Below are 24,636 nucleotides of genomic sequence, written 5' to 3'. Positions count from 1 at the left end.
CAAAATAAACATGCACTCTGTAGATCAAAAAACTTTCCAGAGTGAAAATATAGACAGAAAATAATCAATACCAAGAGGCAGACTTGTAAAGTTTACTACAATTCAAGAATCTTAGAATATCAAGGCAGGAAAACTTAGTCTTGAAGAAAGGAGAAAAAAACTTCTCTAGGAATAATCATAATATGAGAAGAGAGTGGAGTGATGTTTACAAAAAGATCTAAGTACAGGCAGCATCCAACTTCATCTCATGTCATGATCTCACAGTTTGTGACTTTGAGCCTCACAGAGATCATGACATGATCTCACAGTTTGTGACTTTGAGCTCGCTGCTGTCAGCACAGGGCCCGCTTCACATCCTCTGTCCTCCTCTCTCTCTCCCATAGTCATATTCTCCCCCTCCCATAGTCATAGTCATATTCTCTCCCTCAAAAATAAGTAAATATTAAAAAAAAAAGGATCTGAGTAGCAAGATACGCTGATATGTTTTTGACATAAACACAAGAGGTGTATATTCTCAAACATTTAAGAACTCAGGGAATACAGCATCTTGAACACTCATGAAAGCCTACTGGACCAAACCCAAATATTAAAGACACAAATCAGAACAAAAAACTCAGGTATATTTGTTTCCTATTGCTGCTATAATAAATAACACCAACTTTGTAAATTTAAAACAGCACAAGTTTCTTATCTTCCGGTTCTGTGGGTCAGAAGTCCAAAATGAGCCTTCCTGGGCTAAAATCAAGTGTGGGTGAAACTTCTAGAGAGAGACTCTAGAAAAAAATCAGTTTCCTTGCCTTTTCCAGAGACTAGAAGTTGCCTACTCTCCTTGGCTCATAGCCATTTTCTCTCTTCAAATCCAGCAGAACAGCATTTTCAAATCTCTTTCTGACTCTCACGTGCCTGCCCCCCCCCCCCCCCCCCCCCCCCCGCTCATTACTTCTAAGGATTCTTGAGATTAAACATTGTGTTGTGATGATACTGGACCCACCCCAGATAATCCTGGATCATCTCCCCATCTCAGGGTCCTTAACTTAATCATATTTACGATGTCTTTTCTGCAATGTAAGGTAGTGTATTCACAGGTCCTGGGGATTATAGGGTGGATATCTTTGGGAGCCATTATCCTGCCTACCATGTCAGTTATGGAGAAACTACAGTAAAGGATGGATGCGAATACTGACTCTACCTCCATATTAAGTTTTTTGGAAATATAAAAATCATGAAATTATAGAAAATGGGATATGGAAGAAATTGTAAGTACAGTAATTGCCTTAGTGTTTTATAGTAGGAGTTCAATAGTTAACATGGGAAGTTGAAATATGTTAGTGCAGGCCACTTTAAAAAAAATCAACTTAGATACTTTAGTTCCTAAAATATCTTGCTGTGAAAATAATTTCATATATTCATTTCAATTTTCTTTTGATAAATTCAAGTACATTTTCTTTCTTCCTTTTTAACAAAAATAGAATGGGAAAATGATGTAAAGTAAAAAAAAAACCTTACTTCTCTTTATCCTATTTCCAGTATAGACACTTGTTTGAAAAAAGCTCTAGTGATTTAAAAATTATTACTCTTAATGGGTTTGAAACTGTTTCCTTTGCTCTTTTCTATATTGTTTGATGATAATGATACCATTTTATATAACGCATATATAATGAATGCCAAATGTATAAAATCCCCAAAGATAATACACAGCTCTAGTTAAAACTACAATTTTGGTTTTTTTTTTAATTAAGGAGGAAATAGCTAACATATTTTTAAGACACAGATATGTAAATAGTGATGATCTCTAATATAATGTAACCAGTGATTGCCTCTCAGTGGTGCGATTTTTGTGACCATAATTTCTTATTTATATTTTCCCTTATTTTTCCCAGTTTCTATAACAGATGATACTGGAATTAAATATATATATATGTATAGAGGGACCTGGGTGGCTCAGTTGGTTAAGTATCTGACTCCTGATTTCGGCTCAGGTCATGTCCCAGGGTAGTGGGATCAAGGCCTGTGTTGGGCTCCTTGCTAAGCATGGAAACTGCTTAAGATTTTCTCTCTCTCTACCTCTTGCCCCTCTTCCCTGCTCACGCTCTGTCTCTCTCTCTCTCAAAAAAAAAAAAAACCCATATATATATTACATATGTATGAAAATGAAATGTCACCTACCAACACACACACATATATGCACACAAACATAAAACCAACAATGTACTGATGGAGATATCAAAAATCCCTACATTATGGATATATACAAAAAAGGGTAACATAAAACAATATTTCATATAAAATCTAAGCCATGGCATCAAGGCTTTTTTGTTTTGATTTGTTTCACTGATACATTTATCTCATTTGCTATATATTTATTATTTTTATTGAAGTTTGAATTAGAGGGAAAAGAAAGGAAAGGAATCAGGGAACTGCAAAAAAAGAAATGATTTATGGAATAGGAAGAGATCAAAGAGTGAAAGGGACAGATCAGCAGATAAGGAAAAAATACAGATGAATCATGGAGCTGACTTATCCATCGCTCTTGTTTTGCATCAGGATTTGGTAAAGTGAATGACAAACGGTTGTCATGAGTTAGATATTTTTATTTAAAAACCCAGTGGTTCATAAGTGAACCTCTATTAGACATTCCATTTAAGCTGAGATACTGGGGATGATAAGCATGTCAACTACCCAACATCCTGGTCTCCGTGTGGTTCCATGACAAACACATATTCCAACAAAATGGACTAAAATGAGCCATCGCAACTCAAATCTCCGTTTCAGTGACTCACTGTCTTAACATAAAGAGATACATTTGTTGAGTAAATCATCATGTGCCAAGTGCAGTTCAGTGGACAAGGAAATCATCAAGTAACACAGCAAAAGTTTATGTCCCTGTGGAGCTTAACTCGAGTGGATGGAGACAGACTACAGTAAGAACTAATTTAGAATATGTTCAAGGGAGGCAGTTTCTATGGGTCATCAAAAGGAAAAGTAGAGTAATGGTGACTAGTCACACTGGAGCAGGCAGTGAATTGGAAGGTTTGTAGTATGGAATGGGATGATCCACAAGAGCCCTTTGAGCAAACTTGAAGGTTAGGAAATTGCTAGTCAGGAAGGTATCTGGAGAAGAACACATCAGGCAGAGGGTATAACTAAAGAAAAACCTCTAACGTGAGAGCCTGCTGGCTTGCTCCATCTAAGTGTTTCAAAGTAAAATAACAAACAGAAGAATAATAGGGAAGGAAGCCAGTGAGATAACTGTCAGATCATAGGGACTTTTAGGCTAAAATAAAGGCTTCAGCTTTTACTTTAATTGATGGAAACACGGTGCCAGAGTTTTAGCAGAAAAGTAACATAACATAACTTGTTATAAAAGGATCATACCGGCTCCTTTGTTGAAAGTAGACCGTGGAAGAAAAGGAGATGCCGAGGGCCTTCCACGAGACTATTTATTGTCGTAAACCCAGGCAACAGATTATGGCGCACTTAGTCCAGCGTGCAAGTCGCGGACCTAAGGAGAAGGGATAGGGTTACGGAGATGCACTGAAGAAAAAGCTGACAGGTGGGTTACATGTGGAATAGTAAAGAAGAGGAGTCAAGCATAACCCAAATGTTTTCTTTTTAATTTTGAGTAACTGAAAAGATAAGGGATATGAATTCAAAACCAGGTTTTGAAGGGGGAAGTGACACAGTTTGGCAGCCTGGCAGGTGAAGGATATTTAAGTTAGTAGTAACAAGTGAAAATAACTCAAAACATTGATTAGAGCATCTAGGTGAGGTTTAAATGGGTGTAGCAGTTTTTTAAAGAGTTTTTAAAAAAACTTTTTAAAGTTTTTTAAAGCAATTTGTCACTGTATGCGACCTCACATAATACCTGTTTTTACGCTTTTTATACTCTACTTCCAAAACTGAAGTGAAACTGTAAATACCTAAAAAGCACAGACACCATGAAAGCAAGAAAGACAAGAATCAAGTTTTTTGAAAAGGTGATTCAAGAACAGAGGTATATATAGCCAACTATTTCACCACAAGATGCTAATTTTGTCCAAAGATAGGAACTGGGAGAGGCTTTCCTGCCTGCCAATGCCTCGGGCTCAGTTATTGGCCCCTTCTTCTCTTTGCTTGCTAATCAATATTTATGTTTAGCCAAATTTTACCTCCTTACCAAATGGTAGAGATTTGGGGTTGGGAAGAGGCTGCATATAGCTTCCTTTTCATTCCAGTCGCCAGAGGCCAACACTATTTGACATTGTCGATCAGCCAAACCGTGAAGTGAGCATCCAACAAAGACATAACCAATTGAAACAACATGTAAGCAAATATAATTTGAAGTGCAGCATTTTCTTCTGAAACCTTAGTGACTGCCCCTCCTATTGGTTACCTGTCATCGGTCAGAGCATTCCAGCTCTACAACCACAGGGCGACCTCTGTACTTCTCTTAGGTTGATTTTAATGAAACCCTAACCATGGTCCCAGACTGGACGTGAGTCCTCATTCCTAGAAATGTAATTCATTTGGTGAAGAGGCATAAGGAAGACAAAGATGTGGGTCTGGAAAAGGTGGGATTTTTAGGTGCCGACAACATGAAAGCAGGAAAATAAAAAATGGTCACCAAAACGGAGATCAGCACCTTCAACTAAGACATTTGTGAGTCCCTATTCTGTAGAGGAAACTCATGTAGACACCAGAGAGACCAAAAGTCTAAAACAGCTCCAAGCCTTTAAGGGAAGGTAAAATGACAGAAATGTTAACAGGAACAAGAAAAATAAGAAGTTAATGGTACAGCACACCAGACACAGGGAACTTTTAGGAAACTGCTTGTGTTTCTGCATTCCTTTCAAGCAGACAGTTTTCCATTTCATCTGCAGGGCATAGATGGCATTAAGAATTCATTTGATTTGAGCTATTAAATAGGACAGAGCCAACTGAAATAAGAGTTTCAATGGGTCGCCAAAAAGACCTCTTTAACTTTCAGCCCCTCCTAGTCTGTCTTAGAACACTCTGTTCTTTCTATACTCCTAGTTTTCACCAGTATTTTTCATCTCACTAATACACTGAGCACTAAGTACAATTCTAAGATCAGTGAGTGAGAGGGGAAAAAATTGACCTCAACCACGGATTGCGCCTTCTCTCTAAGAAACCACTCTTTCAAGGAAGAATGAGACACTCTTTTCAAAAATCACAATTGGAGGTGAGAAATGATTCCTTTTAACTTTGGCTTGAATTAACTCCGACTTGTTTGTACTGTATTTTCTAAAGGTCTGGGGTCAAAATCTGTACATTTTTATTTTCATCGAATAAAATAGGCAATTAATTTTAATAAAATAAGCTTAAATAATGAATAAAATAGAAGTCACGTCCCTGTGACCATATTTCCTTGCTGTTTAATACAATTCCATTTTCTGGGCTTGAGTATTTGAAACCAGCAATTTGAAGGGCTGTGTTGCTAAGAGACCAAGTCCTAGGTTGAAGTCAGAAAACCAGGCTTCTGTTTGCACATCTGTTACTGATTGCATAGGACTTTGTGGAAACCACTTATACGTCCTGCACATCCTTTAGTTCAGAAGAATTATCTTTTCATCAACTTCCTGGTTAAAGCATCAAATATAAAATTTTATTGTAGAGCAAGAAATTTAACAAGAGAAAAAAAAAGGCTTAAAAATTCTAAGATTATTTTGTCTGTGACATTGTGAGCCCAACACCCTGAAGCCGTCCTCTATGTTTTTGAAATGTTTTAAGATATAATTCACATTCAACCCAATCATTCACCCTATCCCTAGGCAACCACCAACTTACTTCCTATCTTTGTAGCTTTGTCTATTCTGGAAATTTTCTATTAATGGAACCGTACAGTATGCCATTCCTATGACTGGCTTCTTTGCTCAGCATTATGCTTTCGAGGCGGACCCATGTTGTGGCATGTACTTTACTTCTTTTTATTGTTGAATAATATTCCACTGTATGAATATATCACATTCTGCCTGTCTGTTGATCAGTTGGTGAACATTTGTGTTGTTTCCATCTTAGGCTGTTATGAATAATGCTGCTATAAACAAGTTTGTATATGAACATATGCTTTCATTTCTCTTGGGTAAATATATAACATTTAACTATTTGAGAAACTTCCAGACTGTTTTCCAGAGCGGCTGTACCATTTATGCTCCTACCAGCAGTGTATGAGGGTTCCAATTTCTCCACGTCCTCTCTAACACTTACGTTTTTTTGTTTGTTTGTTTCTTTGTTTGTTTGTTTGTTTTAGAGCCACCCAAGTGAGTATGAAGTGTTATCTCGTGGGGGTTTGGGTTTGCATTTCCCTGATGGCTACTAGTGTTGAATATCTTTTCATATCTTCTTTGGAGAAATATCTATTCAGATCCTTTTACCTATTTTATTTCAGTTATTTATCTTTTTATTATTGAATTGTAGTAGCTACTCTATGTTTTTCCAAGTTTACATGTCCTGTAACTCTCAGCAGAGTTGGTTTTATTTGATGAAGGAAACCATCCCCTTGTTCCCATCAAGCCACCTTCTCCTGGCTGTACATTTTCCAGCACAAAGTCCCTCCCCTCCGTTTATAAACAAGGGTCCCCATGGTAAATATAACCTGAGGTTTCAGTCTAAGCAAAAATTTATATCTAGAGATGAATGGACCCACTTGAAATTGCCAGAAAATAAAAGCTATGCAGACCATTATGCTTCCCCTATTTGCAGTAGATGCCAGAGAACTTGGAGATAGTTACTTCACTGTCGCAAAGTGCTTTAGGTCTACTCAACTAAAGTGCATTTTGTTAGCTTGAAATGGGATCTGGTTTGTTTTAGATGTAAAAGGCTCTTTCCCTGTCCATTTTAATCTCTAAGTCATCTCCATTCCTTTCAGAAACAGACATGGCAAAACTTTGAAATAAAAATACTGGGAGAAATGAAAAAGGTACTTACAGTTCTTTATCTATTAAAGAAAAAAAGTCACTTTTTGTTCTCTTCCTGCCATGGAAAGTGAGCAGTGTCCCTGAGAATGAAGTCTAAAGCTACCTGGGGTGTGTGAAATCATCGAGGTCCAACTGTCTTCACCAACACAAAGAAGTCATAAAGTCTTTCAGAGTGTGAGAAGGTAATGGGTGGGTGAAGCTTTTGAATTACTGAAAGTCAGATGCAATAAATTCTATCATTCATAGGACCTGGGGCAGTATCTCTTCCCCAATACCTGCCAGGGCCTTTTGTGATATGGGAACATCACACAGTACCCATTCTTTCCCTATCCCATAGGTAAGGCCTATGGGATACAGATTGTTGTTTCAGGAGAACAACAATCTCCTGGAGAGATCTTCTGGGGGAGATACAGATTGTTGTTTCAAATCAACATCCTCTCTGCCCCTTTCAACAACCATGGATTTAACACTATCTCTTCCAGTTCCCACTTTCCCCACCATGTTTTTTTTTTTAAGTTTATTTATTTTGAGAGAGACAGAGACAGTGTGAGTGGGGTAGGGGCAGGGAGAGGGAGAGAGAGAATCCTAAGCAGGTTCCACACTGCCAGTGCAGAGCCTGATGTGGAGCTCGAACCCATGAAGCCATCAGATCATGACTGAAACCAAAACCAGGAGTTTGATGCTTAGCCGACTGAGCCACCCAGGGGCCCCTACCCCACCATATTCGTATTATTTTTGATTAAGTATTAGATCAGCAGCTTATCCTCCATCTGTCCCACCCAGAGATGTTTGCATGCTCAGAGAACATTCTAAAAGAGGAAAATGCTCTTCTAACTGGGGGAATACATTCTCATAGTAGACTAGTATTCTAGGAAAATTTTGGTTGACTCGTTGAACATTTTTCTGTTTTTCTGAAGATGCTAGCAGGTATTTTTCATGGTCCCGCTCAAGAATAAGCCCCCAAATTTTCCTGAGCCATAGCAATGTGAATAACTTCTCAGCAGGACCACATTGAAAACTCTGGCACTAATGTTAGTGTTTAACTATGTGTTTAAAGTACAAGTTGTGTTATTATGCAGGTAAAAGTGGTGTAGGCATCAACTTTCGTTATTTTCCTAACGTGGAACATGGAGTGTTTGTGCCTGGCCTGAGACAAGTGAAAACACACCACGGCAGTTTTAATGAAGATGATCTCTTATGTTCTGCAGTTTGTCTCATGGCCTCTTGGAAGGCAGCTGACCAATCTGCCATTCTCTGTGCGTGAATTGCATAAAGGGAGGAACTCTAATACAGGTTCTCCACCGACTATAAACTTTTTAAAGGAAAAGATATGTTGTCTTCACATTGGCTTAATTTCCCAGTTGAAGATTTATTATTATTATTTTTTAATGAGTGGGTTTCTGGGGGCGCCTGGGTGGCTCAGTCAGCTAAGCGTCCGACTTCAGCTCAGGTCACGATCTCGCAGTTCGTGGGTTCGAACCCCGTGTCGGGCTCTGTGCTGACAGCTCAGAGCCTGGAGCCTGTTTCAGATTCTGTGTCTCCCTCTCTCTCTGACCATCCCCCATTCATGCTCTATCTCTCTCTGTCTCAAAAATAAACGTTAAATGAGTGGGTTTCTGGCCCTTTCAAACCTGCAAATCCTTTTGAAAAATAATTGCAGTCGTCGAATGTAGATCATTTTGTGATGTAGATCACAAAAAAATGAAAACTCCAATAGAAATATGCCCACGCTAGTATTTTTTTAGAGGCTTAACTCTCGTGTAGGATGCTTTCAGTTGTAAGGCACAGAAAATTCAATCTAAAGTGGCATAAGGGAAGAGGAAGCTCACTGGTTTAGTGTAGATACTAGAGCTATATCCGGTCTCATTCTTATCCACTGGGGAATCAAAAGAAAGTTCAGTTCCTCCAAATTTTCCATTTGCAGATCTGAAGCTCTTCCACCCTGATGGGACAGACCTGGTCATGTGCCCAAATCTCAGCCACCAAGTGTGGAGTTTGGAAAAGTGTAATCGGATTAAGTCCAGGAGGGCCTTCTCAGGAGCTCCAAGTACAGTGAGTTCTTCCCTGCCTCCGTTACGATGCTTTGGGCTACTTGTAATGGAAACTCCATCTCAAATTAGCTTAAACTATAAAGATATTTAGTATTTCACATAATAGGAAGTTTAAAGAGAGGACAGTCTCCAAGCATGGTCAAAATGGGATTCTGGCTTCTCTGCAATTTCCTTGGCTCTGCCTTCCCCCATGAATTGGCTTTACTAAAATGAAGTCGTTTCTGGACTTTTTTTTTTTTATTTTTTTTAACGTTTATTTATTTTTGAGACAGAGAGAGACAGAGCATGAATGGGGGAGGGTCAGAGAGAGGGAGACACAGAATCCCAAGCAGGCTCCAGGCTCTGAGCTCTCAGCACAGAGCCTGATGTGGGGCTTGAACTCACGGACCGCGCAAGATCATGACCTGAGCCGAAGTCGGCTGCTCAACCGACTGAGCCACCCAGGCGCCCCGTTTCTGGACTTTTTAAGTACTGCAAACCTACCCATGACGTTTCCAGATAGCTAAAGTAACCCAGTAGGACAAAGAGAAAGCTTTGACTCCAACATGTAACAACTGGCTTTTCTTTAGTATGGGGAAGCCAGTTTAGGTCATATGTCAACTCTCATCTGATATCAGTCATCAGGAGAATGTCTTGATCTGTCTGGCTTAAAGCTGAATTCCTTAATTGGATGGGCAGGCAGGATTAACACAATTGGTTTAGAATTCGTAACCGCTTCTGAGCTGGGGCTGGGGTTGCCTCCCCTGAGAATCACAGAGCACATGGAGAAGGCTGAACACTTGAGCACAATTTGGATTTTCCAAGAGAAGGAAGAATAGATGGTAGACATGCAGTCAACAGTGGTTGGTCCACATCCACACCACACGGTCAGGAAACTCGGAGAAGAGAGAGTGACTGACAGGAAATACAAGGAAAAATTATGCCCGTGGTAATGTTGTTTTCTCCTTTTAACATTTGACTGATAATGTGAATAAAACCTTGCCCGGGTAAAACATGGTAACTCAGAAGTAGCACTCTAGAAGTAATTAGATTTCAATTTCAGAAAATATTCAAAGGAACCACCACTTACCCGATTTCAATTTTGAGCTTGGGTCTGGTGGAAACAGGACTGTGATGCATCATCCAGGAGGGAAAGGAGAGATGAAATGGAAATCGGAGTTGAATCCATTAACTACATGTGCATTATGGTCCTTAAAGTTAGTAACAATATAATCATTTGAATTATTATTTTTGCACTGTAATCATTATCAGCAGTATCATTACCGAGCCTATAATATCAAAACCTTGTTCTCACGAGTGACCATCTTTCCCCTTTTGGAACACTATGATAAAATGAGGATAAATAGGGGTGCCTGGGTGGCTCAGTCGGTTAGGCGGCCGAATTCGGCTCAGGTCATGATCTCGCGGTCCGTAAGTTCGAGCCCCGCGTCGGGCTCTGTGCTGACAGCTCAGAGCCTGGAGCCTGTTTCAGATTCTGTGTCTCCCTCTCTCTCTGCCCCTCCCCCGTTCATGCTCTGTCTCTCTCTGTCCCAAAAATAAATAAACGTTGAAAAAAAAATTTTTTTTTAATGAGGATAAATAAATGAATCAGATGAAAGAAGGGGCAGACCCTCATCTTGTCACTTCTTTTTCTTAATTCTGATGATTCCTGACAAGGGACACTGGGACAGAATTTGAGAATCTTGAGGACACTGAGTGATTTTTTTTTTTTTTTTTTGAATACCAAAACCTCTGAGTAAATCTCGTTTCTCCGCATTCAGTCAGCACTGATGCCCATTCTGGACGAGCATTCTCTTATCCAGTTTATTTTCTGGTTCTTAAAAATGAAGCTTCCAGTTCACACGAGCACTTGTTTCATATCACCATGCACTGACTGGAAATACAGTAGTCTCCCTTTATCCAGGGCCTCAGTTACCCAAGGTCAAGCACAGTTTAGAAGCAGATGATCTGACAATATGTCAGAAGGTCAATAGTAGCCTGATGATCCGTGCCATGCCTACATCATTCCCCTCACTTCATCTCACCACATTGGCATTGTATTGTCTCACATCAACCCAAGAAGAAGGGTGAGCACAGCACAATAAGATATCTTGAGAGACAGACCACATTCACATAAGTTTTATTACAGTGCATAGTTATGATCGCTCTATATTTAGTTATTATTTTAGTCTCTTCTGTGCCTAATTTATAAATTAAACTTCAACATAGGTGTATAAGTATAGGAAAAACACATAATATATATAGGGTTTGGTGCTATCCACTTTTGGGCATCCACTGGGGGTGAGAGGGAACCCACCCCCTGCAAACAAGAGAGATCTAACATAATACATCCTGAAGCAAAGAAGACAAAATTATTTATTTATTTATTTATTTATTTACTTCTTTATTTATTATTTCTCAAATCAGAGCAGATTTCAGTTCAGAAGTTCACCGTCCTGTTCCTGGGACACTCCCTTTCTCCATTGATGAGTTTCAAAGGAAAAACAGTTTCAGAATAGGAAAACCTTACAAAAGGATGATAAACCCTGATTGTCCTATGAATATTTTATAGACTGACCTAATTTACTAATGGAGTTAGTGTAGGAAGTCATTGAGTATAATGTTTTTTAAATTTGTTTAAGGTTTATTTATTTATTTTGAGAGGGAGAGAGGGAGAGAGAGCACAAGCAGGGGAGGGACAGAGACAGAGGAAGCATTGGAAGGCATTAAGTGTAATCTCGTCAATATGTAACAGAGACATTGGAATTCAGGGAACCAAGATTTTCTGTTCTAACTTATTGCTCTATTGTTTTGTTGTTTAGTGATGGCAACTCACTGGATAAAACCAATCCAATAGCGGAAAGATTAGATTGGTATAATTTGTAAATCTAATATTGTCAACTTTAGTCTCAAATACAGTCCCTTTAATATAAGAAAAGAAAGAAAATCAAACTGGCATTTATTACGTGTCAGATAGGTAGTATTTTCATTTTTCTTTATACCTCCATTTGACTGAAATTCATGCTTTTCCTACTATCTTCAACAAAGCAAAGTGTTCCACCATGAATTACCAGGCAAATAGAGCCATCAGTTTTGGTGAGGAAAGGAAAAGACAAGCACAATCATTGAACACCCAGTCTGCACTTGGCCCTATGCAAGGCAAATACAATGCAATATTTCACTCTGTCTACTTGACAGACAAAATAATCAAGACTTATAAAGGTTTGATAGTATGCCCAAAGGCACACGTCTGTGCCTGGAAGAGCAAGAAGCCAATGCCAATGCTTTGACTCCAAGACCATCCCCAATTCACTATGCCACAAAACAACTTGCACTAAAACCCGTTAGACTAACGTGGACGTGTTCTTACTGGAGCTAAGCTATTAGTAATTAGGAGTGCCATTTAAAAAAATACAAGGCACAAGGGCACGATTAAAGACAAGAACATGGGCAAGGCACACATTTTTATATAAATTGAGGAATATGTGATGTCTTGTCCTCCGATAATGTGTGTTCCGAAGGTGGTGGGCATGTAGCCTGAGACTCTCTGGGAAATTAGTTTCCAAAGTGCTCCACTGCCTACATTTTCACAAAGGAGACATGTGGACAACAAAATAGAAAACAAACTCTGAATCCTGCAGACAGACATTCTTTTTTCTGCATTCTCTTATTTCCCTCTGTGATCTGATAGCAGGTTTGATTTGGCTCACATCTGGCATAAGCTTGTGAGTGAACATAACCAATAGCTATGTATTGCGCGTGGTCCTCTTGGGTGAAATGCACACTACTTGTAAGGCTGAACTACTATCAATGTGTATTTGTTATGAATCAAAGTTTTCAGTTTTTCTCTTTCCATTTAATTGGTAAGTATGACCCTGAGCTCCTCTCCTGGCTAGAGTAAAGGTTCTTCATGAGACTAATCAGTACACGTAACTCTTACTAAAGTAACTCTCTACCTTTTCGGGGCTGTGTACAGTTTATCACTTGTTACTCAGAGTCTTTTATCAAAACTCTAGTTTCCTCCACTGCGGAGAATTCCTTCAGTCAGTCAGCCTGATAGCATCTTCCTTTATTGCTACAAATGTGGCTGGGTGAAAATAATTGCATGTCAGAACAAACAGAAACTTCCCGTTGCCCTCATCTTGTCAAAAACGTACTTGAATTGAGTTTTGAAGACCAGCATATAATTTGAAAAATAAAAAAAAAATGTCCCTTTTTGATATGGCGTTTTCTTTGCCTTTGATCTATCAACATTTATTCAAATAGAACAGTATGCAATGTCCAGGCTTTTGGCTGGGCATGTTAATGAATAGTTAGGTTCTCTGGGTTTTATTTTTCACATTATATTCCACATATAGCTACTCTCATCCAGCTATTTGACAAACATTTTCAACTATTTCTGCAAAATATCAGAGCCTGCATTTTGAAGGGAAAAAAAAATCTCTCTTTGAACTCCTCTATAACTGAAATACAGGATTTCGCTGTCATCCCATATTTGGAACAAGAACTTATTCAAAATCTTATACATGTGTCAGGACCATTGATAAGTTAGAAGCATCTAGGTCCCTCTTGTTTAATTATGCTTCCTCCCAGACTAGATTCCAATTTCAGGGACTGTCAAACTGGACTCCATCTTGTCTGATTTTTTTCCCAGTAGTTGGAAAAGTAGAGTGAATAAATAGAGGGAAATGGAAATAGATAGAGGGACATTCCAGCATCAGTGACAGTGGCTTCCAGGAGGTTCCACTCCTCTTTCTTACGTTCCACTTTTACCTTTTTAGCAGATTGCTGTTTTTCTCATCATTACAACTTCTATAAAATCCGGTTCTTCCCCTAAGTACTAGCAAGTGATCCTGTTCAGAAATGGCTAAGGTACTGATCTGGCCAGGATAAAGTCAAAGATAAATATATTTTAGACAGTGATTTTTCATGCTTTTTATAAAATCTATAACAATGTCAACAGTGTTTGAAAAGTTAAGAGATGTATTAAAAATCTTGTTTTTCTTTTAGAGTTTGATTGTTTCTCTCCTTCAGTTTATTTGATTTGCTTCAGTTTTTGTACAAACAATGAATAATTTAAGAGAAGAATCAGAAAATATATACAAGTAAACTGACAAAATAAGACATACGTAATCTCATCTATATAGAGACAACCACTTTAATATCATATGGTATATTTTGGTCAGATTTCCTTCTATACACACATATATGCATATATAATTTCAGATCAATTTCTATACACATTTGTGTGAAAACACACGTAATTGTAATATATCGAATTGTATTTTAAAGATTTATCTTTGACTGTAAGATCCATTTTATACAATATTTTTAAATGACTCCATAGTTTTTAATTTATAAATGTATAGTCATCACTTAGACGATACTTTATTGTTGGTCTGCATATTACCTAAAATGTGTCCCTCTTATAAATAATTCAGGGCAGCCATGATTGAATGAAAATGAATTTGAAATTAAAATTAAAAAAAAAAACTAAAAAAATCTCGAAGAACAGACAAAAGTTATTTTAAAGCACAAAAGTGTGAAACCTAATCCTTGGTTTAACAAATTTTCAAATGGTTGAGCAAAGCAGTACTGCCAATCTTGATTTCCAACTGGTTTCTTTTAACTCATTGTCTTAAACAATTTGTTTTTCACCAGCTTACTAGGAATTTCTCTCATCTGGGCTCCTTCATCTCTCCTACACTGTTCTTGTATATGTCAGACAATTCTACGGGTTCGCCCATCATCTCCATGAAGATATCTCCCAAGTCTATAGCACTGGATGTAATCATCAAGGACTTTTCACGACGGCTCTGTTCAGATGATCAACTCCCCACCTTGACCTTGAGCACATCTCCCCATTTTACGTCCCACTGCAAGACAAAAGTTTAGTGTGAATATGTGGCACAAGACAGTTTTCTTCTCCTCATATGCATCTTACAAAAGTGAAAAGGTGAATCAAGGATGCAAACTATTTTCAGCAATACTGGGAGGAAAGTAAAAAATGAGAATGTAAAATTATACCTCAGTGGTGCTGAAAGCTGCAGGCTCTTTTTTGATGCTGTACAGGGAGAAGAACAGCAGAGGCTGAGAGGCCAGGAGGGTAGAGAATGTGGCACAATGGGGCAGATGTTTGGAAACTCCAGCATGAATTCACTTCCTGTTACTAATGGGCTCAACGGGGAAATGACAATTCTGTTTTCTTTCATGAAACAGGGTGGAGATAAACAGAAGGCCCACAGAGAAAAGATAACTGAAGTGTTTTCTACTACCATCATGTGAGAATGTAAACTGCAAGCTGAACAAGGCCATGTAAGAAAGTGCATTGAGGGAGTAGCCCAGCTTCAGGCTGGTAAGTGGCCATTTCCTGCCTGTCTGCCTATAGCTCTTAGTGCAAAGTTTTGCTTTAAATTTTTTTTTAATGTTAATTTATTTTTTGAGAGACAGAGAGAGAGCAACCTGGCTAGGGACAGAGAGAGAGGGAGAGAGTAAGAAATCCCAAGCAGCTATCAGCGGAGAACCCGACTCAGGTCTTGATGTCACAAACCGTGAAATCATGACCTGAGCCGAAACCAAGAGTCGGACATTTAACCAACCGAGATACCCAGGTGCCCTGAAAAATTTCCTTTTAACTTGGAGGACATGGCTCTATTTGGTCTCTGTGGATAATGAGTTGAACACATGAGAAATGAGCTATGTGAAGGGATGTCCCATGGTCACCAGACTGGGTGGGATTTAAAGGTCTGGTTCCCAAAAACTGTCCTTTATGAAAACCTGTGTCTTTTTGCCTAACGCATTCTTTTTAGAGTAGATTGTGTCTGTGCAGAGGTGGCAAAGGAGCAGCCCTTAGGTTCAGATGGATCGTATCTTCCAAGTGTTTTAAACTTGTTGAGTCATAATGCCGTTAAGTAGGATGCATACTTTCCAATTAGTCATAAACCTCACCACCCTATTAGTATCTACCAACAGCTTCTCACATTCCCATTACCTTCTTGGCCACCCAAGGCTTTTAGACTTACCCCTTTTACCTCACTTAGGTCAAGGTACTGTTTCCAGAAAAGAACGTATTAAACTCTTTTATCCAATCTTCAGAAACCACGGACTCACATATACTTTCTCCTTTGTTGAATGTGTTCATTCAACATCACTGGACCTGCTTTGTATTAGGCACACTCTGCTAGATCCTTCAGAAGATATAAATGTGTTTGAGATATTATCCCTAGCTCTAGAAGTTTTAAATTTGGTAGGGGAGGCAATCATGTCAGCTTCCAGAATGAAAACGCTGTAATTGAATGGCCGCCACTGAACAGGGAAAGGGATGGGAAAAACTAGCTGAGGAAAGAAGGAGCTTGCCCTCTAGAGTGGAGGATTATTCCTATTTGTTGTTGCAACTTCAGTTCAGTGTAGTTGGTGGGAAATCCATGTGACGAGAGAAGGCAGGGACCCATTCCCTCACTGCCTCAGTCCATGGGAGGTGACCATGATAACTTCACCGAGTACCTCCTCGTAACGGAAGGGATGTTCGATGACTATATAAAACTCAAACATGACCTCTGCCACCTTTTCATTTTCAGGTTTTATATAATTCAGTATTCAGGCTGAGCTGTATCTGAATACAAATTACAACTCATCCTTCAGCCTGGGTGTCTGCTCAATAGGCACAGAATGAGAAACACAAGTGGAATCTCAAATTTTCATGAAAATGATTGAAAGAAACAGGTAAAATAGATTTCATTTAAGTTAATATATAAAAATACTATAATTTCATTTAAATTCATATGAAAAATAATGAGATCTTTGGCATTCTACTTTTTGTACAAGCCTTTGACATCCGGTGTGTGTTTTATACTTAGGACAACTTCGCTTGGGTTCGTCTCATTTCAATGGTCCGGTAATGTCATGTGATGACGGCTGCTGCCTTGGGCAGTGCAGATCTAAATGTTCTTAATGCTTCTTCACACACCTAGGAGCGTGCATGTGTGTTAGGGAAGTAAAATGCATAAAGAATATGACTACAGGGGCGCCTGGGTGGCTCAGTTGGTTAAGCGTCCGACTTCGGCTCAGGTCATGATCTTGTGGTTTGTGAGTTCCAGCCCCGCATCGGGCTCTGTGCTGACAGCTCAGAGCCTGGATCCTGCTTCCAATGCTGTGTCTCCCTCTCTCTCTGCCCCTCCCCTATTCACGCTCTGTCTCTTAATAATAAGTAAACATTAAAAAAAAAAAAAGAATATGACTACGTTATTCCTCTAATGTTGGAGGTTTGAGAAGCAATGTACTTCCTAGCTGAACATATTCCCTTCTTTTTTTTTTTCTGCAAGTAGAAAATCATTTTCAATGGTTCCTTCAAAATTGTGGCCACTCAGCTCACCAAGACCCTATTTCAACAAGAGGTTGCCATTCTCACAATTAAGGCAAACCCCTAATTGGAAAGCAATTTGGTTTTTTTCTCAATTACATGTAAACATCTGAAATTGAGAAGTACTGTAAAAGAATACCTACTTAGATTTCATTTGAGGAAATTCATCTGCCTGCAAAGAAATGTTGAACTTAATTAAAGTTTCTTTTTTTCTTTCTTAGTGCTGTTATTATTATTATTATCAAATGCTGATTCATGAATTAGATGTAATGAAGATTGATTCAAGTTAGGAGACCATGTCAGCCTGGCCAATAATAGGTTTACGAACTTTGCATGATTACATTTCATTTTCCTGATCATGTGTACCTTCTGCCTTTGCCACTCTGTGCTCATTTTTATCAGAGCATATTACCTAAGGGCTCTGTACCTCCCATAAGTAGAAAAATATCTGGAAGAGTCCTTTGGGCTGTTTATTTAGGTGACACGTTGTTCTTACATTTATGCTCTGGATACATAAATAATAAATCTATTCAGCTGAGTCACATATTTTTAGACCTAAGACAGGTCAGATGTAGTTACCTTAACAAACTTATCTATCTCTGTCTCCCTCAGATGCAACTTCACTTAGCTGTCCCACTTAATGCAATCTCCAAAAGTGAATTCTACTAAGAAAGACTAGCAAGAAGGTGGCCAGATGTTTCACCAGCAAGCTCACAGAACAGCTTCTTAGAAACTACTATATGCAAAGCTCAACTGTGTCAGTGACTTTAAAATAAAAACTCATGGAATCACATCACAACCTTATGAGATGAAGAGTGTTATTACCCCGAGTTTTACAAGTTGGGAAACCGAAGCCCAGAAATGCTAAGGAATTTGCCCTATGACCTATAGCTAGTAAGGGTTTGGACCAGGCATTTGGGTCCCAGAGGCGGCTCTTTTAACTGCTATCCCATACCAGCCTTGCCGCTGGTAAGTATAAGCAAATTTACATTATTCCCAGCTTTCTTTCTCCTGAGACTAAAAGGAAAAGAGGACCACGTGATTGCATCAAACACGCAGGAAATATTTTATTAGGTTCCAGATGGAGAATAAGGTGGAGTAAAAATATTTCAGTAGAAATCCATGGCTCTCCTCAAAGAGCCCACTCGGGCACTCGTGGCCCCCCAGTCGTGGTAGCGCCTGTAGTCCCCCGGTCTCAGCAGGTACTGCCGCCCCCGGTAGTTGGGCATCTCGTAGAGGACCCAGTAGCCCTCCAGCACTTGGAAGGAGTGGATCTCACTGAAGTGGAAGCGGTCGTGAAGCGAGGAGCAGTCCTCGGTGATCTCTACCATCTGGCCCCTGTAGTCTTCTCGCTCATAAATCCTGATCCTGTGGGAGCTGGTCTGTGGGTTCAGCAATTAGCAGATGAGGAAAAGTCAGAAAATCTAGCCCTTAGCAACCAGGGACACAACCCCCAAGGGACTGGACGTTCCCTTCTCTTTTCTACATCAAAGATGACAAATTTTAAAGATAGCCAACACCAGGGCAGCTGTGTGCAACTGAATAGGCTGTATACTGCAGAACTGAAGAAGGTGTCATTCGCGTAAAGAGACGCATGGTGCTCCCTAGAGCTAAGACCACAACCTATATGAACCATACATACTGGCCCTAGTTAGTATCATTCTTTTTTTTTTTAATGTTTATTTATTTTTGAAAGAGAGTGACAGAGCCTGAGTGGGGAAGGGGCAGAGAGAGACGGAGAGACACAGAATCCAAAGTAGACTTCAGACTCCGAGCTATCAGCACAGAGCCCGACACGGGGCTCGAACCCACTGACCTGAGCATCCGAAGTCGGATGCTCAACTGACTGAGCCACCTAGGCACCCTTAGTTAGTATCATTCTTAAGTAATAATTTATGTATATTTTATATATATCATATACATTTTAAATTTGTTTATTTTATATATTTATTAAATTTATTAATTAAATTTATTATTCATATATTATAAATTTATATATTATATACTATTTATATATAAGTAATAATTTATATATATTTATTTAAAGAAATTTTTTAAAATGATCCCTGGAAAAAAAAAGTTATAATTTTGAATCTCAACAGTATTAGAAGAAGCTAGTGGGAAAGGAAGTCAAGTTGCTTTTCCTTCAGGGGAAGTCACAGACTGGTGGCAATTCAAGAAGGAAGTCCAGTCCAGGCAATCCTTAGACCCTCCCCTTCTCCTTTAAGCCCTGCTTCTCTAAGATCCTGAAAAGCAAGAGCCATCACAAAGATCAGCTTCAATTCTCAGCTCTAGGATATGCTCCTGCAAATCTGCTTTAGGCAATAAACAGGAAATTCTCCCGAGCAATATCCTGCAGCATTAAGGGCTGCTAGTGAGGAATCTTCCATGGTCGTCAAGGACCCACGTGTACATCACGTGATTTGGTCGCCACAACAGCCCCACACCTGTTTCTTCTTTTAGGAGAAGCTCGTGACTAGAGCTCTCAGCGTGTCACGTGGAAGGTCGGGGCAGGCACGTGGAAACCCAGGTTTTCAGGCTCCTCGTGCTGGGCTGGGTCTTATCAAGGCGTTAAACCCTCCGAGGGGGTTTCAGACGTGGCCGGAGCGGTACCTTTTCCACAGGACTGGGTCGCAGTCAGGTTAGAGAATCCCTAACTGCAGAATTCCAGGCCGCTGGGGCTTTATTTGGGTAACGGCGGGCTTTGCCGGAGCGGCTGGAATCACACTGTCGGCCACTTGTTTTGCCTGATCGGGAAGCAGGGCGGGAGGCTCATGCTAACAGCGGTGGCTGGGGGAGGGGAGGCTTGCCAGGTGCCAGGTGCCCACCTCTCACCCTCGTGCCGGCCCTGTGAGCTAGCCGCCTTCACGAGCCCCATTCTACAGAAGAAGAGAGAGAGAGAGAGAGAGAGCCCCAGGAAGTAGCCCAGGCCACCTGATGCAAAGGTGCTAACGTGCTGCTTATTCACCGCCTGGGGCACAGACTCTCTGAAGGGACCGGGTGCCCTACTTTGTCCCAGCAGAGGTGAGTTTACTTGTAGCAGAGCAGAATGAACTTTTAAAAGAGAAGCGTCCCCTCGCATACTCCTGCAGTGGAAGGAAAGCTTAGAGATGTTGGCAAAGGAGAGGAGACCCTGGCGAGAGGCAGCCAAAGGAGGCCGCCACCCTGCACCACGAAGGCCGCCTCCGGAGCACCCCTGTGGCTCCGGGGCCCGGCGGGGCCCGCGGGGCCGGACTCACGTGGGGGATGAGGCGGCAGGAGCGGACCGCGTCGCTGAGGCCCATCCACTGCTGGTAGTCCGGGTAGTCCCCGCGCCGCAGGAAGTACTGGCAGCCGGAGTAGTTGGGCTGCTCGTAGAGCATCCAGCAGCCGCTGTCCACGCGGATGGAGTTGCAGCGGCTGAAATAGGGCTGCAGGTTCGGGTGGTCACTGCTGCACTCGTAGTGGCGGCCCTGGAAGCCCCGGTCCTCGTAGAAGGTGATCTGCAAGGCAAGGGGAGGAAAGGCTCAGAGGCCTGGCCCCCAGCCCCGGGGCGCGGGGGCCCCTCCCGGCCTGCGGCTGCGCTGGGCTCACCTTCCCCATGGCTGGTGGATGGAGGTCAGTGATGGGCCGCCGGCGCGCGGGTCTATATAGCACGAGGGCTGCTGCGTTGGCAAGAACAACACAAAAGGGGCCCGCGGGGTGAGGAGGGGATTTTCTCTCGCTCTTTTCTACATAATGACGGCGGGGGTGGGGTGGGGGACTTATTGTATGTTTCCTCTTAGACTCTCCAGTGCTTTCGAACTGATGACCCGCGTTAAAACTGTCACTTGGTGCCTCTGGGGCCTTTAAATGAAGCCTGTTTAGGAATTTGGAACTGAGCAAAGGCCCTTAGCCAGTTAATAATTGTAATGAGGTATTGGGTTATCTTTTACAGTTTCAAAATGATCTCCTTTTTGACTACCAAGGCCGGGTAGTGACTGAGACCAAGGTCAGCATAGGCCCCAGCATGAGGCATCTGGATTAGAGAGCATTTCCTTGGAGTGAGGGTCGGAGCAGGGACAAGAACCGCCTTCTCCACAATACGTTTGAAATTAGATGGGATTTCCCTCCAAGAGGTCCCCTCTCTGAACCTACAGGCTGGCAAGTGGCTACAGCAGATATGCTGACACACTTGAGGAGGGGTGACAGGGGCTTGGACCCCTAGAAAGCGTGCTGTGTAGGCACCTGGCCTCTGCTCTGCTTCCTGGACACTGGGCGGGACCAGGGCCATCTCTGGAGCCTCAGCTGGGGCACCTCTGGCCAGGAAACCCTCACCTTTGGAATTCATGAGGTGCAAGTTTGTTGTTCTTACTCTGTAGCTTTCTATTTAATAATTTTGCTAAGTGCTAAGCTTATTTGTTTGGATCTAGATGCTAGTTAATGTGCAAATATAACAAAATTTTAAATACCACAATTTTGCAAGGCTTTTGTCTTCTCTACCTTTCCCAGCCCTGGGCAAGCCGTGGTTGCTAGGTAGTTAAGGCTCTGGCTCCAGGGGCTGGAGTCTTCTTTCCTCTGCAGCAAGACCAACCCACCCTCCCCTAGCAGTTCCTGATGCCCTACTCTCTTTAGAGCAGAGTTTCTCAACCTCAGCACTATTTGACATTTTAGACTAAAAAACTTTCTGTGTGGGTGGCTGTCCTGTACATGGTAGGTAGGGTATTTAACAACATCCCTGTCTATTACACACTGGATGCCAGAAGCATCCTGTTCTGCTTCCCCAAGTTATGACAACCAAAAAAATGTCTTCTGATATTACCAAACATCCCTGGGGGGGGGGGGGACACCCCCCCCCTTGAAAAGTACTGATCTAAAGGTACGAACCATATACCTAAAGTTCTCCCATTAGCTACTCCACTGCCTTAACAGGATGGTCTGTAGACTGTCGGGAACTATAGAAATTCCTCAGAGATGCTCTGGAGCCACTCAGCAAGTAGGAGGGAAAGGCAGAGTGCCCCTGATCTTATCCCTCCACTGCAAACTGAGCATCTTCACTTGGATCTGTTTTGTATAAACTTTATTTGACAACAGAGTTTTATCACTAGCTAAGAATAATTTTTAAAAAATAAATATTTGAAAACCATTGATTTTAGGTACTGTGACTCTCACAATGCCTACTGACCACAGCACATGATAAAATTGTCATCCTTTTTTGTATCAGTGTAAATGCATTTCCCAGGACGGCTAGCTAGTTCCTCATGAAAAGATCTTGAGAGAATCAAACATAAGCCTGATAGATTTCGTTGTGATAAAGTCTGGAAACATTGGATCATGGCATCTTGCCAAAGAGAACAAGAATGAGGTGGATTCCACGTGGAATGTTCTGGACAACCAGAGATTAGCTTATGAACAGTGGGCACAGGAAAAAGGGTTTGAAGAGCTGGCAGAGAGAATGTGCTAAAACTGGGCTCAAACAAATTCAGTCTGGTCCAGAAGCTGATTTTAGTTTGGGGCTCTGTTATGAAGATTTCAAAATATCCTTTATGGTCAGTATCTGAAGATGAAATTAGGGATTTATTGGTTTGTTTACTTTTTTTTAACTCACTAAGGATTAGTTCAGTTATTCATGATGCTTTTTAAATTTCGACTTTAGTACTGAGTAGATTCCTTTTTTGTTTGGTTGGTTTTTTTAGAGAAGGAGAGATGGAGTGTGAGCAGGGGAGGGGCAGAGAGAGAGGGAGACACAGGATCTGAATCTGGATCTAGCTGCTAGTTAACGTGCACATATAACAAAATTTTAAATACCACAATTTTGCAAGCCCAATGCAGGGCTCAAACCCAGGAACTGTGAGATCGTGACCTGAGCTGAAGTCAGACACTTACCCTACTGTGCCACCCAGGTGCGCCAGGAGAGAGAGAGAATCTTAAGCAATCTCCACACTTAGTGTGGAGCCCAATGCGTGGCTCAATTCACAACCCTGGGATCATGACCTGGGATCACAACCCTGGGATCATGACATGAGCCAATATCAAGAGTTGGACACTCAACCGACTGAGTCACCCAGGTGCCCTTGAGTAGTTGCCTTCTTAACTAAAACTTTCCAGGACACTGAAAATGAAAAACACCAATTTCTATATTAGGAAATCTGGTGAAAGACTTTATAACTGTATGAACAGAAAAGGACAAATAGCGTGGAGACACGGGCACATAGCTTAACAGGAATATGTTTTCATCTCATCTCCTCCGAAAGTACTACTAAGGCACTTAAGCTTTATCTCCAAGCTCTTGAGGGAAAAAAGCAAAGCACGAGAAACAGTCCTTTAGAAAATAATGCAGAGTAAAATGGGAATTGAAGCCCTGCGAAAGAAAGCATGTGATACTAAGTATGTTGGCAAGAGAATATGAAAAACTTGAATCACCAGTGTCTTTCTTCTGAAGATGACATGTTTTCCCAAAAGGCTGTAGTAAACTTTCTTCCAACTGACTGCTCTATTATTTAAGCCTTTTGATCAGTGTTTATTTTCCCTAAACAAGTATCAAATAATGAATTTCCAAGTAATTGTATTCTTTCCTGAAGTATTTTAAAGGCATCTTGGGGATTAAATATTACAGCCAACAAATTATGTTTCTACTCCAAATCACAGGCTATACAATGACATTCTGTAATTGGGTTTTGTTTCAGTAAGAGGCACTGCCCTCCCCCAACACTGATCACAGAGAAGTACCAAGGTTCTCAAATGAGCCATGCAGAGAAATACAAAGTGTTATTAGCCTGATCATTAATCAGTTGAGGCAGGAGTGACTCTGTCCATCACAAATGTCTTTTATCAAAGTCTTACAAACCGTCTGCATATTTAATATAGCTATTTGCTTTTATTGAATTTGCAGCATTCTTGCAGATAGCAGAAAATAAAGGCAATTCATGCTTGATCAGTTTGTGAAATGCAAACCGTACAAAACGTGGGTAAAAAATCCACCCCTCGTGTTAGCATGCTAAAAGAGATGCTAAAAATAAAGTTAAATTTCCAATTTCAGGTCAATAAGAAAAAGAGGAAAGAAGAGGTACATTGCATCCTATGGATTTTAAGAAATTCAAATTCTAACTACATCTGTGATTATCTATATAATATATATTTAAATAATGAAAAAGAACTCTGACCCCAAAATGCCAGATGAGAATATAAAGTTACAATTAAAGATATGAGATTATTTTTCCTATTTGAAGTGGCTAACCTATTTTTTTTTGCCAAAGGATTAAAATGTAATACATTTTAAATATCTAATTTCAAGTATATCAATAAAACCACGAGAAAAGAAATTTTAAAAATACTCAGGGAGCAAGATTGCTGAATGTTTTTTTACTGGAAA

At 40.6% G+C, this 24,636-nt stretch overlaps 1 protein-coding gene and 1 long non-coding RNA gene across 2 annotated transcripts; one reads left to right on the top strand and one right to left on the bottom strand.

Moving 5' to 3' along the window:
• The first annotated feature begins 14,302 nt into the window (after positions 1-14,302).
• On the top strand, positions 14,303-18,099 carry LOC109502839. The gene is made up of 4 exons (XR_002161706.3): positions 14,303-14,903; positions 15,167-15,302; positions 16,525-16,669; positions 17,919-18,099. It is a non-coding gene; the product is annotated as an uncharacterized LOC109502839 (long non-coding RNA).
• Positions 18,100-18,348: 249 nt separating this feature from the next.
• LOC101094779 (gamma-crystallin F) lies at positions 18,349-21,030 on the bottom strand. The gene is made up of 3 exons (XM_003991087.4): positions 20,880-21,030; positions 20,546-20,788; positions 18,349-18,688 (listed from the first exon to the last, which is right to left on the bottom strand). The coding sequence occupies exons 1-3, from the start codon at positions 20,886-20,888 to the stop codon at positions 18,416-18,418; spliced, it is 525 nt and encodes a 174-aa protein (XP_003991136.1). The 5' UTR covers positions 20,889-21,030; the 3' UTR covers positions 18,349-18,415.
• Positions 21,031-24,636: the final 3,606 nt, after the last annotated feature.

This window comes from Felis catus, chromosome C1 (genome assembly GCF_018350175.1).
Source record: "Felis catus isolate Fca126 chromosome C1, F.catus_Fca126_mat1.0, whole genome shotgun sequence".
Lineage (NCBI taxonomy): Eukaryota > Metazoa > Chordata > Mammalia > Carnivora > Felidae > Felis > Felis catus.
This window is presented reverse-complemented; position numbering and strand designations above follow the sequence as displayed.

What these genes read in the sequence shown, in the direction of transcription:
- LOC101094779 (XM_003991087.4), bottom strand. An exon ending in CCTGCCGCCTCATCCCCCAC is followed by an intron (nt 18,689 to 20,545) that starts GTGAGTCCGGCC and finishes CTGAACCCACAG; the next exon opens with ACCAGCTCCCACAGGATCAG.